Here is a 17,866-nt window from a genome sequence, read left to right as displayed (position 1 = left end):
GAAGTGATGAGGTTATGGATGGTTTGGGAGATGATGGTTTAGTGCTCGGGGGTGGGGTCATGATCCAGGCGGCGGTAGGAGGAGGTGTCGTTGAGTTGGCGTCTGGCCTCAGCAGTGTACTTGAAGGCAACTTGTCTTTAATAAATCTATGCTGCCGATCCTTAATTAACCTCTCCACTTTGTTTCTCTCCACAGATTTAGCCTCTTCTGTTGAATATTTCTGGTACATCATGATGTTCTAGTCTAGTTCAGGCGGAAGATTGAAGCAGAACCTCTCTCAGCAGAATGTTGCATCATTTGTTTCAATGTTTTTTTGTAATCCTGCATTGTTTCTGAAAACTAATTTAAACTTCCAAAAGAATTACATTGGGCTTCAGAATGCAAAATACGTACTATTTTTGAAATTGACAGAAAAAAAAGTCAAATCAGGACACAGCTCAACACAGGGAAAAATAAAATGGATTAACAAATTTACCAGCTGAAGAAAACCTCTTCCGCGTGGAGAATGGCGATCGGTCGGTTGTTCCGAAATGGATAGGGCAGATTCTCACGCGCTGTGCATTCTGGGTCATTCCAACCACCATTGAATTGGGGGGTCATAGAACATATTCTCTAAAATTCAATTGAGGGGACCGTGGTTGGAACAGACAATGTGAAACAGAGATGGTAAGTACCAGATAAAGGGGACATAAATCGAATTCCCATCTGAATTTCAGCGCTGTCAAAAACCAATGTATATGTCAGCAAGCAACAACCAACTCCCAACTCCCGTCCCCATTTTGGAAAAACTCAGGGATCTTGAATTCAGATGGTCACTTTTGTAAATAATAAAATGATATTTGTCAATCTATCAATATAATTCATTAATGCCTTGAGTTCCCTGCACCCAGTCCCTGAGGTTTAAGCTATTTGGTTATCTTATTGCACATGGCCAACGCAAAGTACACTTTTGCCTTGACTGTAAACAATACATTCCAGGAAATTAATCTTCCATTCCTTAAATCTTCAGCCAGTCTGGGAAGATTGATTGTCCTGTTACCAGCACGATGTCCAGTATCTGTTAGCATGGAGCATAATTTCACAGCAAGTTTGCATATTATTTAAAACAGAACCCTGTGTAGATCCCAGAACTCCAAAACAAAATTTAAAAAGATAAAAATTCTAAGCAAATCAGACAGCTGCTATTTGGAGAGAAATGCAGTTGACTTTTCAGGTCAGTGTCTTCATTAAAACTTTAAGGACATTGGTTTATTACTTTAGCATTTGTCATATGTGGTTTTATGGAAATATTAGGATGTTTTAATGAAACTTAAAGTAATCTGCCGTGAAAGTGGAGTTGGAGGAAGTACTTTAAGTAACTTGCCATCTCCACTTCGAAGCATTCCTGGAGATTTCATCATGTGATATTCACTAACATGACATTTGATCATGTGACATTCAGAATCCAGGACAACATCTACTTGATTGACACTCATTTGATCAGCTTCAATGTTCTCTTCCTCCACCGCCGATGTACAGCGACAGCAACTGTGTACTATCTACAAAATGCACTGCATCAACTGACCACAACTCCCTCAGGAGCCCAAAAGCAGCAGATATAAGGGAATTCCACCACTCGCAAATTGCTCTCCAAGCCACTTTCAATCCTGACTTGGAACTATATAACTATGCTTTCACTGTTACTGGGTCAAAATCCCAAAGGTCACTCTCTAACAGCACCATCCCCTCACTACCACATGCCCCACTACACCAAAGCCTGATGGAAAGAAGGCAATGCACCACCACCTTCACACTTACAATTAGTGTTGAACAATCACTAATTGGTCAAGACAGTAGCTGCCACATCCTATGAAAGAATTAAAAATTAAACACTACCCATGGAATGTTTAACCATATGGCAATGGATCACATAACATGTTAGCATTATTTGCCAGTTTTATTGTATTTACCTTTGTAGAGTGTAATGCTTTCTCTACGCACCTGGATACGGAATGAATCTGGGATATACGTCACTGCTGAACTGAATGTGGTCTGTTCTGGCAGTAAAGGTCTGTTCATGCATGGCAGTTCCTTCCAAGGCTGGCACAGAAAGATAACATTGGTTTTTCTTTTCCTCCATCCAGCAGACTCTATTTTCTACCATATTTTAAATTCTATTGTCCTCTGCTTTTCCTATGCACAATCTGAGTACTTACCTCCAGGCACTCCAGTCAGCAGCAATAATTATCCACGCATCAACTCTAATCACAGTTATATGTGAGGTCTTGTTTGCAGATACCCTTATATTACTTTTATATTGGGAACCTGTTGGCTTCATGCCAAAGGTCATTTCAATTTGATACATTTGTACGTTTTACAGCTTTTTCTCAATAGGCTGTGCAGTTAAATTAGGAGAGATAAAACAAAAGCCAAATGTATGAATCTAATTCACTTCACTGACTCTCCTTAGATGCTCAGTTTCATGGAGTTGAGAAGTTCCAAAGCTGTCTAAATCTTTTAAAAAAAGTATCCACAGTGAAGTTCACAGCTCAAAATGAACTCTTCCACCAGCCAATTTCTGTTCCTCCCAATCTGGAGATATTTTTTCTCTCACACAAACACTGATATCTTATGTGTGTTTAATTGCCTCAATCCTACCCATCTATGTATCTCTATGTATCTCTGTATCTCTCTCTCTCTCTTCTCCAGTTGCTGTATTTGTCTGTTCCTCCGGCTCTTGCAAGGCGGGTAGTTCTCCCAATGCCTTATCATTTCCCACACCCCTTTAGCTTGTTTGAGCATATTCCTCATTTCCTCCCCGTAGTTTGTGTTGACTCTATAACTTTCTAGGCTCTATAACTTTCTGTTCTATTTTCCTTGTATAAGGATCAGCAAAGGCTCTGATGAAAGAAAATGCCATTCACCCAACCTTCTGTGTGCATGTGACTCCAAACAGTGTTGTTCCTGAGCCACCAACATAAGTGCTGGAGAAATTAATCATCTATTCCTATAGATTTCAATCAATACAAGTAGCCTTGGGAATCCTGTCTTGAGTTTTGGATTTCCCCACCTTGCTCGTGAGTTATTTACATTCAAAATCCTCTGTTCTGTCCAATTAAAAACAAATTCAGTAATTGCAATCCTCTGACTATGGCCTGTAGCTACAATTTCCAGCTGCTGGTTCTACATGTCAGCTGACTGGCTAGTCAAAACAACTAGCCATCAGGCATGAAACAATTCTTGTTAAATTCAGCAGGAGTTTCCCATTCCTGAGACCTCTAATTCAGACCCTCTTCCACCCCAGCTTCAGCTCCCACCTCAAACAGCTCTATCAGTATTTCTACCTATATGTCTGTAGATTATTGTAGGAAAACATCACTTGTAGATCAATTTCCTAGATATTTGTTCATCACTATTTTCATCACCATCATTATGCCACACCAAACAAAAACATAATGGAAATGATTCAGTTTGATATTCATAATTTTAGGAGGAAAACTTAGAGCTGAAACAGTAGAAAAACACAACAGCAGTTCTAGTTAATTTTGGTATTCTGCTCTGTGCTATTTGGTACAAGAAATAAGAAGTGTTTGACCATTCAATCATCACACTCAAATTTGAAGTCGATGTCATATATATAAATTTATGTGCAGTATATATTGTGTATATATTGTACATACATTAGTGCAGTCATCTCTGCATCAGTGAGAGGAATTGTTCATTGATCACTCTGCAGCAAAGTCTTTGAAGTCTTGCTGCACATCTTTTGACTCACAACATCACAGAAACAGAATGTCAGCTGTCGTACACCAACAGAAGTACTGATATCATGACAGCACCATGTTACAGCATCCTTCTCAACTTAACACACATTTTAATTTGCACCTTCTATGGCTGGTGTAGAAGGAAGAAGAAAACTAAAGTAATAGTGGTAACTTTTGAAAGGCAGTGAAATCCAAATTACTCTTTTACTGAAATTGTATCTTCCTGTGTAATTTGGATTGAAGTAAATGTCAAATTAATGTGAAATTCACAGCACAATTCTACAGTACATTTTGCATTGCTCCAAGGCAGGCTTTGCATCAATGAGAAATATCCAATAGACTGAAGTGCAAATGACAACTGCTGAGGTTTGGATGTCAACCTTGTAATCTCACGTTAGTATGTTTACTTCCTCACAGTTTGACTTGGGGCTGGTACAGTGAAATGAGAACTTCAACACATTAAAAGGCTCAAAAGTAGTCCATAAAGATTTCATTGTCTGGGAGTGACAAAGTGCATTATCAGTCTTCAGTGAAAGAAGAAGGATTATTTTTTGATGCATCCCAAAATCGAGAGCCTAGAAACTGTTGTTGCCAAAATTAGTATAATACGACTTAATAACTGGATTTTGTGGCATAACAGTCAGAAAAACAGAATAACTTCTAAATTCAGTGATTGTACTGGGTAAAGGGAAATCTGTTAGCTTTCATTTCTGCCACAAAATCCAGCCATCAGTTAGTATTACACTAATTTTGGCTTTAGCAGTTTCAAGTGATGATTGGCTCCAGTAATCTACAGACATACAAGTGCAAATATTGATAGAGCTATTTGAGCTACTACATCCACTGTTGAGTTTTTTCATCCCAACCTTCCACACTCTTCTGGTTGCCAACAATTAGAAATCATTGAACTAACAAAACATTCATTCTTATGGTCTTATTATTCAAAATTAACATCTTCAGAAAACGTATACCTTGTTAAATGTGGTGTAGCTAGGTTTCAGTGACACATTAACTTCACATTTATTATTAAACAGCTTTGCTGCCATGGAAAGCGTAATTTAGTACATTGAAAATCAAATTTCTCCAATATTATAAGAAATTTCACATTTAAGAACAAACATAGCTTTAAATGTTTATGATATTTTAGCTTCTGCTTTAATTCTGTTTGGAATGGAATAATTGGTTGTGGTATATAGAGCTTGTTAAATCTTTTCCAGACCTTCTCTATTTCAGTAATCACCTGATGCCATACTCCAAGTCCTGTACACATGAAAAAGCATACAAACAACATTTTAGCATATGAATTAGCAGCAGAAACAGATCATTCATTCCTTTGATTCTTGGCTATTCTATAACAACACAATTTGTTCGTATTTCAAATTCTATTTCTCGTCTACTCCCTACAATCTGTAATTCTGTTGTCTAACAGGAATCCATCCGGTTCTAGCTTCTCAATCTAATTATCTATTTAATTGCAAAGAAGATTAATTGGACTCAGAATGTTAATTCTGCATCTCTCTTCACAAATGATGCCAGACCTGCTGAGTTTGTTCAGCGCTTTGTGTTGCTATTTAAGAATCTCTTCCATTCTGTCTTAAAATATTCAATAGCCCTGCCTACATAATCTTCTCAGGCAGGGAGTTCCAAAGATACACAGCCCACTAAGAGAGAAACTTTCTCTGCATATCTGTCTTGAAAAGGTGACCCTCAGCTATAAAGCAGAGCTGCCTAGTTCTGAACTCACCCACATGAGCAAACGTCCTTCCCACATCCACCTTATCAAGATCATTCAGGATCTTATAGACTTTAATCAAGACAGACCTCGGTCTCCTGAACTCCAGTGGAAGCAAGCCCAGCCTGTCCAATCTGATAAGTCAATAGACTCATTCCAGGTATTAATCTAGTAAATAAAAAAACAAACACTGCAGATGCTGTAAATCAGGAACAAAAACAGAAGTCGCTGGAAAAGCTCAGCAGGTCTGGCAACATCTGTGAAGAAAAATCAGAATTACTTTTTTGGGTCCAATGACCCTTCCTCAGAACTGAGGATGTTCTGAGGAAGGCTCACTAAACCTGAAACATTAACTCTGGTTTTTTTCTTCATAGATGTTGCCAAACCTGCTGAGTTTTTCCAGCAACTTCTATTCATGTTGCATTAATCCAATACACTTCCTCTGAACTGCCTCCAATGTATGAGTATCATTTCTTACACAAGGAGACTACACACAGTATTCAAGATGTTCTTCTCACCAATCCCCTACAAAATTGCAGGTAACATCCTTACATTCATATTAAATTTCCCTGACCATGAAAGGAAGCATCCTGTTAGCTTTTTTGATTAGATTCTGGAGCTGCATAGTAAACAGTTTTTGTGACATCCAGGTAATTATTGATGAGTGAGCCTGACGTCAGTGGTAGGGAAGCTATGGAGAAGATACTGAGGGATAGGATCTATTCCCATTTGGAAGAAAATGGGCTTATTAGTGATAGGCAAAATGGTTTTGTACAGGGAAGGTCATGTCTTACCAACTTAATAGAATTCTTTGAGGACGTGACAAAGTTGATTGATGAGGGAAAGGCTGTAGATGTCATATACATGGACTTCGGTAAGGCGTTTGATAAGGTTCCCAATGGCAGGCTGATGGAGAAAGTGAAGTCACGTGGGGTCCAGGGTGTGCTAGCTAGATGGATAAAAAAACTGGCTGGGCGACAGGAGACAGAGGGAAGTAGTAGAGGGGAGTTTCTCAAATTGGAGACCTGTGACCAGTGGTGTTCCACAGGGATCTGTGCTGGGGCCACTGTTGTTTGTGATATATGTAAATGATTTGGACGAAGGTGTAGGTGGTTTGATCAGCAAGTTTGCTGATGACACGAAGATTGGTGGAGTAGCTGATAGTGAAGGGGACTGTCAGAAATTTCAGCAGAATACAGATAGACTGGAGAGTTGGGCAGATAAATGGCAGATGGAGCTCAATCCGGGCAAATGCAAGGTGATGCATTTTGGACGATCAAATTCAAGGGCGAACTATACAGTAAATGGAAAAGTCCTTGGGAAAATTGATGAACAGAGAGATCTGGGTGTTCAGGTCCATTGTTCCCTGAAGGTGATGACGCAGGTCAATAGGGTGGTCAAGAAGGCATATGGCATGCTTTCCTTCATTGGGCGGGGTGTTGATTACAAGAGTTGGCAGGTCATGTTGCAGTTGTATAGGACTTTGGTTTGGCCACATTTGGTGTACTGTGTACAGTTCTGGTCGCCACATTACCAAAAGGATGTGAATGCTTTGGAGAGGGTGCAGAGGAGGTTCAGCAGCATGTTGCCTGGTATGGAGGGTGCTAGCTATGAAGAGAGGTTGAGTCGATTAGGGTTATTTTCATTAGAAAGACGGAGATTGAGGGCGGACCTGATTGAGGTCTACAAAATCATGAGGGGTATAGACAGGGTGGATAGCAAGAAGCTTTTTCCCAGAGTGGGGGACTCAATTACTAGGGGTCATGAGTTCAAAGTGAGAGGAGGAAAGTTTAAGGGAGATATGCGTGGAATGTTCTTTACACAGAGGGTGGTGGGCGCCTGGAACGCGTTGCCAGCGGAGATGGTAGACACAGACACGTTAGCGTCTTTTAAGGTATATTTGGACAGGTACATGGATGGGCTGGGAGCAAATGGACACAGACTGTTAGAAAATAGATGACAGGTTGGACAGTGGATCTTGATCGGCGCAGGCTTGGAGGGCCAAATGGCCTGTTCCTCTGCTGTTGGTTTCTTTGTTTCTTTGTTTCTTTGTTAATTGACATGTGAACACCTAATTGCCTCTGCAGCTCAGAATTCTGTAGTCATTCTCTGTTCAATTAATACTCGGAAGTGAACAGCTTAGCATTTTCCTGCATGATACTCCATCTGCAGATTTTGGCCCACACACTCAACTGATCCATATCTGTCTCCTTAGGCCTTCAGCTTTGGTTTTCCTAGTTTTGCTCTAGATGAAAGTCACCCATGCTTATGTTGTCTCCTTATCAAAGCACCATTCCTATATTTTGCATACTTTGTCCAACATCGTAATTTCTGTCAGGCTTTGAGATGATTGTATTAGATTAATCCCCCAGTAGTGACTTTTTTCTCAAACTATTTCCAATCTACAACCAAACTTATTGTACATACTGATCTCCTGAACCAAGGTGCTCTTGAAGTTTTGAAAAAATGCTGTTTATGATTAAAAGTGCTAACCATCTAACTTTATCTCACTTCCTACTTTTCTTGATTGTCACATATTCCCAATCATGCCAGTCGTGTAAACAACTGTTTGAACAACCGATAACTGAAAGTAGATTTGCAGATCATTTGGAACCAAGGCTTGTACTGATGCAACTTATTGCTGTCAACAAGAAGTTGATTGTTCTGTGGACTGGTGACCAATATCAATGGCTGCATTTTTTTTGCCTGCAGATAACCGTGCAATTTGTTCTGAGGTAAATAATGCTTGAAGCTGGAAACGAGTTACTGAGAGATAGAGATGTGTTCAGTTCTTGCCTAGCTCAGGCATGGTCTCAAAAATAGAAATTGCTTGAGAAACTCAGCAGGTCTGGCAGCATCTATGGTGGGAAAGCTGAGTTAATGTTCTGGGTCCAGCCACCCTTCTTCAGAGTTTTTTTTTTATTCTGAGTTTCAGCATCGACAGTTCTTTGCTTTTCTTTTGTTAAGGAGTGGTCTCTTTGGTTCTCTGCAGTCAAAATTCAATGTAAACCTGAGGAAAACTGCTTTACTTTTTCTGCAACAGTTGTAATATTTTGTGACTTTTAACTGATATGCTACCCAAATTTTTCTAACTCGTGAAAGTATCCAGAGAACCATAACTGAAGCAATGCGCTGGCCAGTGGAAGAGTCATAAGGACCATCTCAACAATAGTACATGGGTACAAAGACTACTGAATTGCCTTCCAGTTTCCCCCTTTGTCCATAACCTGCTTACCCTGTCTGCTGACCTCCATGTATGTTGGTAAGGAGGACTTATAAGGGAATTAAAGTTTTAATAATGATGATCTATATCTGTAATAACTAGTTATTCATGTTCCGTGCAGAAACCTGACTTCTCATTTCTATGATAATAAAATGTGAGGCTGGATGAACACAGCAGGCCAAGCAGCATCTCAGGAGCACAAAAACTGACGTTTCGGGCCTGGACCCTTCATCAGAGAGCATTTTATTATCTTGGAATTCTCCAGCATCTGCAGTTCCCATTATTTCTCATTTCTATTGATCTGGGTTTGAAAATCAAGTAAACTGATGCCAGTAGTCCAACATCCAGAATATATTTCTTGAAAACCAGACTTTGAATTTTAATCTTGGTAATTTTATGTATCCTGTGAATTGACATGGATACAGTGAATAGCCAAAGTATTTTTCCCAGGGCCGGGGAGTTCAAAACTAGAGGGCATGGGTTTAAGGTGAGAGGAGTAAAATGTAAAAGGGACCTGATGGGCAAACTTCCGTGCAGAGGGTGGCGTGTGTGTGGAATGCGCTGCTAGAGGAAATATTGGAGATGGGTATAATTACATCGTTCAATAGGGACCTGGATCAGTACATGAATAGGAAGGGTTTGGAGGGATATCGGCCAAGCACTGGCAAATGAGACTAGATCAGTTTAGAATATCTGGTCAGCCTCGATGAGTTAGACTGAAAGATCTGTTTTTGTGTCATATGACTGTATGACTCGGGTAATAATCCAGAGATTGTAATCTTTAAATCTAACATTTTACTTTAGTTCTTAGCTCCTTATACTCTGTATGCAGATCCTTTTCTTTTTCCAATTCGACCTACGTCTTTGGTACATACATGGACTGATGTAACTGAATCCTCCCCTTCCCACTGCAAATTCCTTTCTACGCATGAGCAGATATACAAACCCCTGGCATTTGACAGGCAACACAGTCATCTGGACTAGCTCTTTGTTTCAGGAAATGGTGTCAATCCCTCTGACTATACCGCCCTCTACGACCACTACATTCCTTGTTGCCCTCCTCACTTGCATGACTTCCTCTCTCCTGGGGCATAGTTAATTACCCAGGCTGCACCATCTCCTGCTCTCTAGATCCCCTTGCCTGTCTCATTCACATTTACATCCTGTTATTCTGACTCTTGACCAAATCAGAAAACCTGATCTGAATCAGGGCAATTTCCTCCTACTACAAAGAATCCAGGTATCTTTTAACACTCCCTGATGCATTGCAGTGAAAGTAGTGCAGCCTCCAGTTCATAAACTCTAAGCCAAAGCTACATGAACTTTAGTTATTGCAAATATGTTTGCCATAGATCCCAGCAGTATTTAGGAACACTCAGATGCTGCAGCTTCAAACTTCCATCCTTATTTACTTATCTAATTCAATTATTTATGTTGCTTTTAAAATCAATTTATTTACTGACAAATTTAAGAGTGGTAAAGACCTTAAGCACTTACCAAATGTTCACCAAAAACGAGCTCCTTTCTCTCATACAAAAGAACTAATTACAATCAACTCCAATGAACCAAGCTCTGGCTCTCACGCTGGCTGTAGCTGCCAACTAAGAAGCCAGTTTCTCACTTGGTCCCCTTGTTGATGCTGGTCACCTGTGAAGGTGTCCTCTCTTCATCAACTCTTCTCAGCAATGCTGATTGCCTGTCTAGAGGTCATCACCTTGCCTGGTCCTCTAGGTGATACTGACTGCCTGACCCAAGGTCCTACCTTCACATCTTACTCTCAGCCTAATTGAATTATCTTCATTAAACAAGCATTCAGCATTTCCTTTTGACCCATCTTACCTTCGGTCATCTGGAGCCTGAGTTCTCTAGTGCCCTTCCTAAATCTTGCCATTGCACTGACTCTGCTTCCTCCAATAAGATCTTCCTTGACGTTTGGCTCTTTGACTTTTTTTGCTAACTCTCGTGGTTTGACTCAACTATTTCATGTGTAAAACACCTCAGGATGTTTTCCTATTGTAAGATAAGCATTGTTTTTATCCCATTCAAAATAATCTTCAACGTCTGTTATTTAAATCATCCATTTTTTCTATCTCCAGGAAATGTCATTGTCATATATCACCCTCGTTCTCATACGCACTACTGCCATCTCCTTTCTGGACATGGCTGTCTGAAAATACATCCTCATCTCCATTCTCCAACATACCTTCCTCTCCACTTTTGGTCATTTTATGCTCCCCATGATTTTTTCTTACAAATCACCCGAGCCACAATCGTAACACTTGTAATGATACTTAAACACAGCTCAAACCTGCCACTCTCCATGGTGCTGAAACACAAATTTTTCCATTTTAATTGTGCTCTCTCTCGAAACAACGTTGCACTGTCAAAGCGACTGCACAATTATCTCTCCCCATCGGCTTTCTCCTTCATTATTGCAAACGTTACTACACACATTTTAATAGCACACTGATGTGAATACTTTCTCAAGTTTAACAAATGGAAAATGCATACATGATCTTTAGCTTCCATCCAGACCTCCAAGTCTTTAGCCTTAATACGACTAATATCCTCAGGAGGCATCTCAAGCTGACTTATGAGCTAGGAAGTTACCGCACCCTTTTTAACCTTAAGCTCAACCTCCTCACCCATATCCTTTCTATTGCCCTTTTTTAACTTTTAGTAATTGGCTGAATCAGTGTTTAATTTTCTCAATTTACACCTCATCTTTCCCCCTGTCCTCTTCAGACTCCACAGGCTCCTATACCGAACTTAACAATTCTAAACATTCAAGTTTTGCAAATCCCATATTGACTTCATTCAATCCTAAATTTGTGATCCCCTCCTGACTTATAACTACATGCACATGTTCAATTCCTCTGACATTGTCCTCATCCCTGAAACAATTTCTGCTCCTCCACTGAAAGCCACTCTGCATTTGTGTTCTAGGACTCTCTTCCATTCCCCATGCTCTCATATCCTCCTCTCTTCAAAAACATCCCCTTCAATAATTATTTCAGTCTTTCTTCTTATAGTCTGCTTTCATTCTACCTTTCTCAAGTTCATATTATCCTGGTACCCCCCACCATCCCAAGCTCCTTATTGTAAAAAACCTGAGTTATCTTCCTGCAGATCAGAACTTGTGCTCATAGAATGAGATGAAATAAAGTGGGTTAGCTGAAACATGACTGATAAGGGGCAGTTTGGCTGTGTGGTCCATTCTATACAGTAAAATTAATGGGTAGTGCTAGCTAAATACAAATAATTGTTGTTTTAAGAAAGAAAAAATGTTTCACGCTGCCTTTTTAGCCTGGAACTCTGACACCATCCATCAGCTGTGGAGTAGACCTTTGAGGCACAATGTGATGAATACAGCATTATTTAAATTTGAATATGAATCTGCAACCAAACTGTGTGCAAAGTTCATCAAGATACTATATCATTGTCACGTTATCTGCCCGTAACCTCACAACATGGTGAGGTTGAAATAGCATCAGTTGTAATTATTAACCTGAGATACTTTGGTTTTAATTGTGCAGATTAATTCAGGTACATCACATCAGTTTTGCTTTTGAGCACCTCCAGGCCAACTTTTAATCATGTCATTAACTCTTCACACTTAGAAACAAAACCTCCCAGAGAAGGCAAAGATATATTTCTGGCAATGTAATTTCATAGGACTGTTTATATTCTCCTATTTGGGACACTTTCCTTCCTGCTTTTCCCTTCTTTCCTCTTTGGATTGTCATGTCCCTGTTGAGGTGTTGTTGTAAACCTGACAGATACCTTAATTCAAGTCATAATCCTACATGCAAAACAGTGCAAACAGAACAGAAAATGCAAGGAGCATCCAACATGTGCGGCATTATCTGTAGAAGGAGAAACAGCAGTTAATGTATGACCTGCTTAATATTTCCAGCAGTTGCTATTTTTGTTTCAGCTATTGTCGATGTGTGACCATAAACAGTGATGCCATCAAACTGTATAAGAGGAAGCAGCAAAGTCCAGTCTAATCCCTACAAATTACATCCCTGCATTGATTTTTCCAGTAGGAATGACTTAATACATCAAGAATGGAAAAAAAAACTACTTCTTCTTCGGCTGAGACTGCTTGGCAATCCAACTCTTTTGTTTCCAGCACATATCCACTGGAAAGGTAAGTCTGGAATAAAATCTCAATCCTTCCCATTGCAGATTGTTGAGTTATTCATTGGCTTATTCATGGAGATCTGTTTATTTTCTAAATAGATATTAATAGCTGCAACAATTTTAGGTCTATCATGTCTCTAGTCTCCTGCATCCTCACCGAAGCTGATTACATCGCATGCCCACAAATAAATCCATTTATGCTGAATTAAGTTGAAGTATTGCCCTACCTACAAAGTTGTAGATTCATGACAAAGAATTCCTGGCTTGGTTTAATTGATTCCTAGTTGTTATTTCAGAGACTTTAAAATTCTCTTTGCTTTAGTTGAAACTTAAGTGTCATGCTTTTCTTATTTAAAAAAGCCTTTGTTAAAAATGAATGTATTCCAGGAATATGATATTGGGCGAACTGATCAAAGCATAGGTAGACAATAAAAATATTGTTTAAATGACTGTTGACTTTTTCAGGAATATCTCTTCAGACTTGAACAAACTTAGAATGTAATATATTTGAGAAATATGCTTTTGTAGTAATTTTTAAAAATGTTAAAATTGACTGTGATTGTTGGACTCAGGAATAAAATATTGCCATAAACATAATAAACTTGGAGGCATGCCCAGAATGAAGATAGGAGGATGTGTCACGTTGTTTGGCTTTAGTAGGCTCAAGTGCTTTGTGAAAGTCTGACCCTCCATTTCTATTGGTACATTTTCATCATTGTGCACAGTGATGCACAGAAGCAAGCTGGACAGTATAACTGCAGTCTATGGGTGACCAACAATCATCTAAACACATGAACAACTAAGAAATTTTCAGCCTAGAAATTACACCACCCCCACGACTAATGATCCTCCAGTCAGTACTTCCTTCAGAATCACAGACTGCAGAACAGGCCCTTCAGCCCACTGTGTCTGCACCGACTGTTTTGTGATATCTTCGGGATAACAGAGAAATGAAGAGGCTTGTGATGTGCCAACATGTTCTTTTGTATATCTTCAGCAGATGGTGAAAATAGTCTAACTTGAGTTATAGTGCCAATCGGTAATTTAACTCCATGCACCCTTTCCTTACCGCACCTATACACACACACACAGCATTCACAAAATAACGTTATGGCCACACTTGAACACATTCGTATTAAGGCAATAAGCATCAAGAATACCTTATTCCATTTCATTACGCAAGTGAATGAAGAGAGTTCTCGGCGCCTCATTTAACTCAATGTAACTTACAAATATTGTTCAAGACGGATTGAAAATAATTTCGGAATGTTTGCTTCGCGTTTTTAGTGATGAGAAGCACTTTCTTGCCGATTAAAGTTGTAACGTTTTCGCGTCGTTGTAAAAATGGCTTTTTGCCAATAATAACGTTTGTAATAAAGAATGCATGTAATGGCACAAGCATGTTTTGGAATCCACCAGCATGTACTACACCTGACTCAAAGCCCACACACAGTCAAGTTCCCAACTAGCTTCCACGTCCCCGAAGCAACTCTGAAGCAGAAGCATCAACTATTTTAATGTATGGCTGTCAATGTCCAACTCTGTTCGCAAACATTGATCTGGCTTCAGGACCAGAGACTCGAGTACTAAGGTAATGTTGCACAATACACACGTAAAGACGAAAAGAAAACTTAGCTTGTAGCGATTTGGCAGGATTTGCTCAATAAAAACTTACCGACTCTGAATACGTTGGTTTTGGCATCCTAGGCTACACACTAGAACAAACTAGGTTGTAAAGTATTTTGCACCTATGTCAAATGTCACTGGTCTGTTCACGTTGCAGTTTTGCGTGTCTTAAATTCACGTTATTATATAAAAACGCAATGACCCTTCTGCAGTACTTGTAGGGGCATTACCTCAGCAAGCCCTATCAATCTGTTATAAAAGAAAATGAATACATACCCTCCACCAGTTCATCTGCAAATTCACTTTCTCAATCCCCTTCCCCCATTTCCGTCTCTTCTCAACTACAATAAAGGGGAATTGTTCACTTACAAGACTGGGCTGTTGTCAAGAAGATCCAGAGGCTGATGAAGGAGAGGGAAAACGAGAGGCGTTTGTTACTGGCGTCTGAATTCATTTTTTTGGAAGCAATTAGATCTTTTAAGAGTGGCGAGCTCAATGCTGGTGCTCTCTGGCTGCACTTTTCACCACGTCAATGCACATTCTACTGTGACTGTCTCTCTCTCTCTGCTCTCCTGATTGCCTGCTCCTCCTTCCCTCCGCTTTTAAAACAGCCGTTCCTGCACTCTCCCCGCCACACAATACGTTTTCCTGCGTCCGGCTATATTTGCACCGGGAAATCCGGACGTAAGAGCGGAGGAGTCAAGAGAGAGATGTGAGAGAGAGACTGCGAGAGAGAAGGGGCCGCGCCACAAGCGGCTGGACTGAGAGCTCACAGAGTGCGCTGCACAGCGCCTTCTTTCCTTCTTGCCAGTTCAGAAAGATTGGCTGCAATTTATACAATATATCAGGCAGCATTTATCCACTTTCAGGCCGCCTTCTAATAGCCCCGTATCACAAGCATGTGTGGATGGGATGGCACTACATAAATGTTGTTTTATTCTCACATCCTAGCCCACTTTCAGCGCTGAACGACACCAAAACGGGATTTTTGTTTGATTTTTTTATTTCCGCAATTGCACTGCACTCTTGCTAATAAATGTGACTGTTAGTTGTCATCGATCAATACAGTATGTCGTTGTTGCTGTTCTTTCCAAATGTGTTTGTGTGTGGGGTGGGGATGCAGGGGACGTATTAACGCTCTTTCCAACTGCTTCTTCTAATAACATGTCAGAATGCATCTTTTTAAAAATAAACTTTATTTCGAAAAAACAAAATTCTCCATTCTGATGCATTTCAATGATTACAAACATTTCGTCCGAACATGCCATACTACTCCTCAACACCAACCTGTAAAATCTTACTGTGATATTTATATTGCAAGAGTCAATCTCTGCCACCCCAGCAAAGAGTCGTGATTGATTTTAAATCTTTTTTTGTTTTCGAATCTTTGTTTGTAATCCGTTAAGTATTTGATTATTCAGGGATTTTGTCGTTTCCCCTCCCACGCCCCCACCACCCAAGAACACATTATTGTTCATTCAGACATAACAGAAATCAGTGAGACTGACTTAAGACACAGCCAGCTGGCTACACGGGATCTGCCCGGTCTACTCTGAATCAATGCAATTATTTATATTTTTTTTCTTTTGTCAGTGCCTCTGTAAAAGTAAACATGCCCGAGTTGTTTAAATGCACTTGCTCTCAGTCTCAAGCCAGATTGTCGGTAGTGAGGTGTCTTTGCTGTCTTTGGCTACAAAAGGCTGGAGTGGCTTAATCACTGAGTAGATTCAAGAAAGAAACTCATTTACTTTTCTTAGACTTTAAAGACTTCAAGGAGTAGAAGCATAAAAAAAGGAGCAGGAGTAGGCTACTTGGCCTTTTGAACTTGGTCTGCCATTCCATACTATCACAGCTGACTATCCTCCTGAGTATGCTGTTCCCATTTTTGCCCCATAGTCTTTGATCCCTTTAGCCCCAAGACCAATACCTATATCCTTCTCAAAAACACTCAATGTCTTGGTGTCAACTATGGCAGAGAATGGGTATCAGGAGAAAGCAGGACTATAGCACTGAGTTAGAGGATCAATTGTGATCATAGAGTTAGAAAATCATTAAGCACAGAAGCAGACCATTTGGTCCAACATATTCTTGATACCCTAAACGCATCTAGTCTCATTTGCCAGAATTTGTCCATTATCCATCTCAACACATCCTATTCATGTACACATCCAGATGTCTTTGAAATCTTGTAACTGTACCAGCTTCCACTGTCTCCTCTGGCAGCTCATTCTAAACACACACCATACCCTGCATGAAAAAAACCCCTTCAGATCCCTTTTAAATCTTTTCCCTTTCACCTTAAACCTATGCCCTTTAGTTTTGGACTCCCCCACCCTAGGAAAAAGACTTCAGTTATTCACCCTCTCCATGCCCCTCATGATTTAATAAACTTCTGTCAGGTCAGCCCTCAGCCTCTAATGCTCCAGGCCAAAAATCCTAGACTATTCAGCATCACCTTATAGTTCAAATCCTCCAATCCCAATATCAGCCTTGCAAATCTTTCTGAATCCTTTCAAGTTTATCAATATCTTTCATCTAGCAGAGAGACCAGAATTAAATGCAGTTTTCTAAAAGTGGCCTGACTACTGTCTTATACAGCTACAGCATGATGTTCTAACTCTTATACTCAGTGCACTGTTCCCAGTAGGCAAGCATGCCAAGCACCTTCTTCACCTCCCAACCCGCAACTTGTTTCAAGGAAGAATGCACCTGCATCCCATTGTCTTTTTGTTCAGCAGCATGCCACATGATTGTATCATTAACTGAGTAATTCCTGCCTTGTTTGCCTGACCAAAATGCAGCACCTCACATTTAGCCAAATTAATCTCCATCTGCCAATCTTCGGCCCACTGGCCCATCTGATAAAGGTCGCATTGTACATTCTTTACTGCGTACTACTCCACCAATTTTGGTATCATCTGCAAACTTACGAACCATTCCTGCTATATTCACATCCAAGTCATCTACATAAATGACAAAAAGCAGAGGACCCAGCACTGATTATTGTGGCACACCACTGGTTACCAACCTCCAGTCCAAAACATAGACCTCTACCATTACCCTCTGTCCCCTAACTTCAAGCCAATTTTGTATCCAATTGGCTAGCTCTCCCTGGGTTCCATGTGATCTAACCTTGCTGACCAGTCTACCATGGGAACCCTGTCGAACATATTGCTGAAGTCCATACAGACAACATTGATTGTTCTGCCTTTACCAATCTTCTTTGGCACCTCTTCAAATAACTCAATCCAGTTAATGAGACAAGATTTCCCATACACAAAGCTATGTTGTCTATCTCTGATCAGTCCTTGCCTTTCCAAATACACGTAAATCCTGTGTTTCAGAATCCCCTCTAACAACTTAGCCATCACTGACCTTAGGGTCACCAGTCCATAG

At 40.1% G+C, this 17,866-nt stretch overlaps 1 protein-coding gene across 3 annotated transcripts in view; it reads right to left on the bottom strand.

Moving 5' to 3' along the window:
• The window catches only part of LOC125454282 (contactin-associated protein-like 5), an 821,154-nt gene extending 805,896 nt beyond the window's left edge, over nucleotides 1-15,258 (bottom strand). For 2 of the 3 annotated variants that reach the window (XM_059647522.1, XM_059647523.1), the window contains exons 1-2: nucleotides 14,840-15,258; nucleotides 1,981-2,079 (exon numbers count right to left, since the gene is read on the bottom strand). In XM_059647522.1, coding sequence (XP_059503505.1) covers nucleotides 1,981-2,079; nucleotides 14,840-14,924 — 184 coding nt within the window. In that variant the 5' untranslated portion in view covers nucleotides 14,925-15,258. The remainder of the gene's footprint in view (nucleotides 1-1,980; nucleotides 2,080-14,839) is intronic. The other variant, XM_059647524.1, reaches the window with a different exon arrangement.
• Between the last annotated feature and the right edge of the window lie 2,608 nt (nucleotides 15,259-17,866).

The sequence above is a fragment of the Stegostoma tigrinum genome, chromosome 7 (genome assembly GCF_030684315.1).
Source record: "Stegostoma tigrinum isolate sSteTig4 chromosome 7, sSteTig4.hap1, whole genome shotgun sequence".
NCBI classification, from domain to species: domain Eukaryota; kingdom Metazoa; phylum Chordata; class Chondrichthyes; order Orectolobiformes; family Stegostomatidae; genus Stegostoma; species Stegostoma tigrinum.
This window is presented reverse-complemented; position numbering and strand designations above follow the sequence as displayed.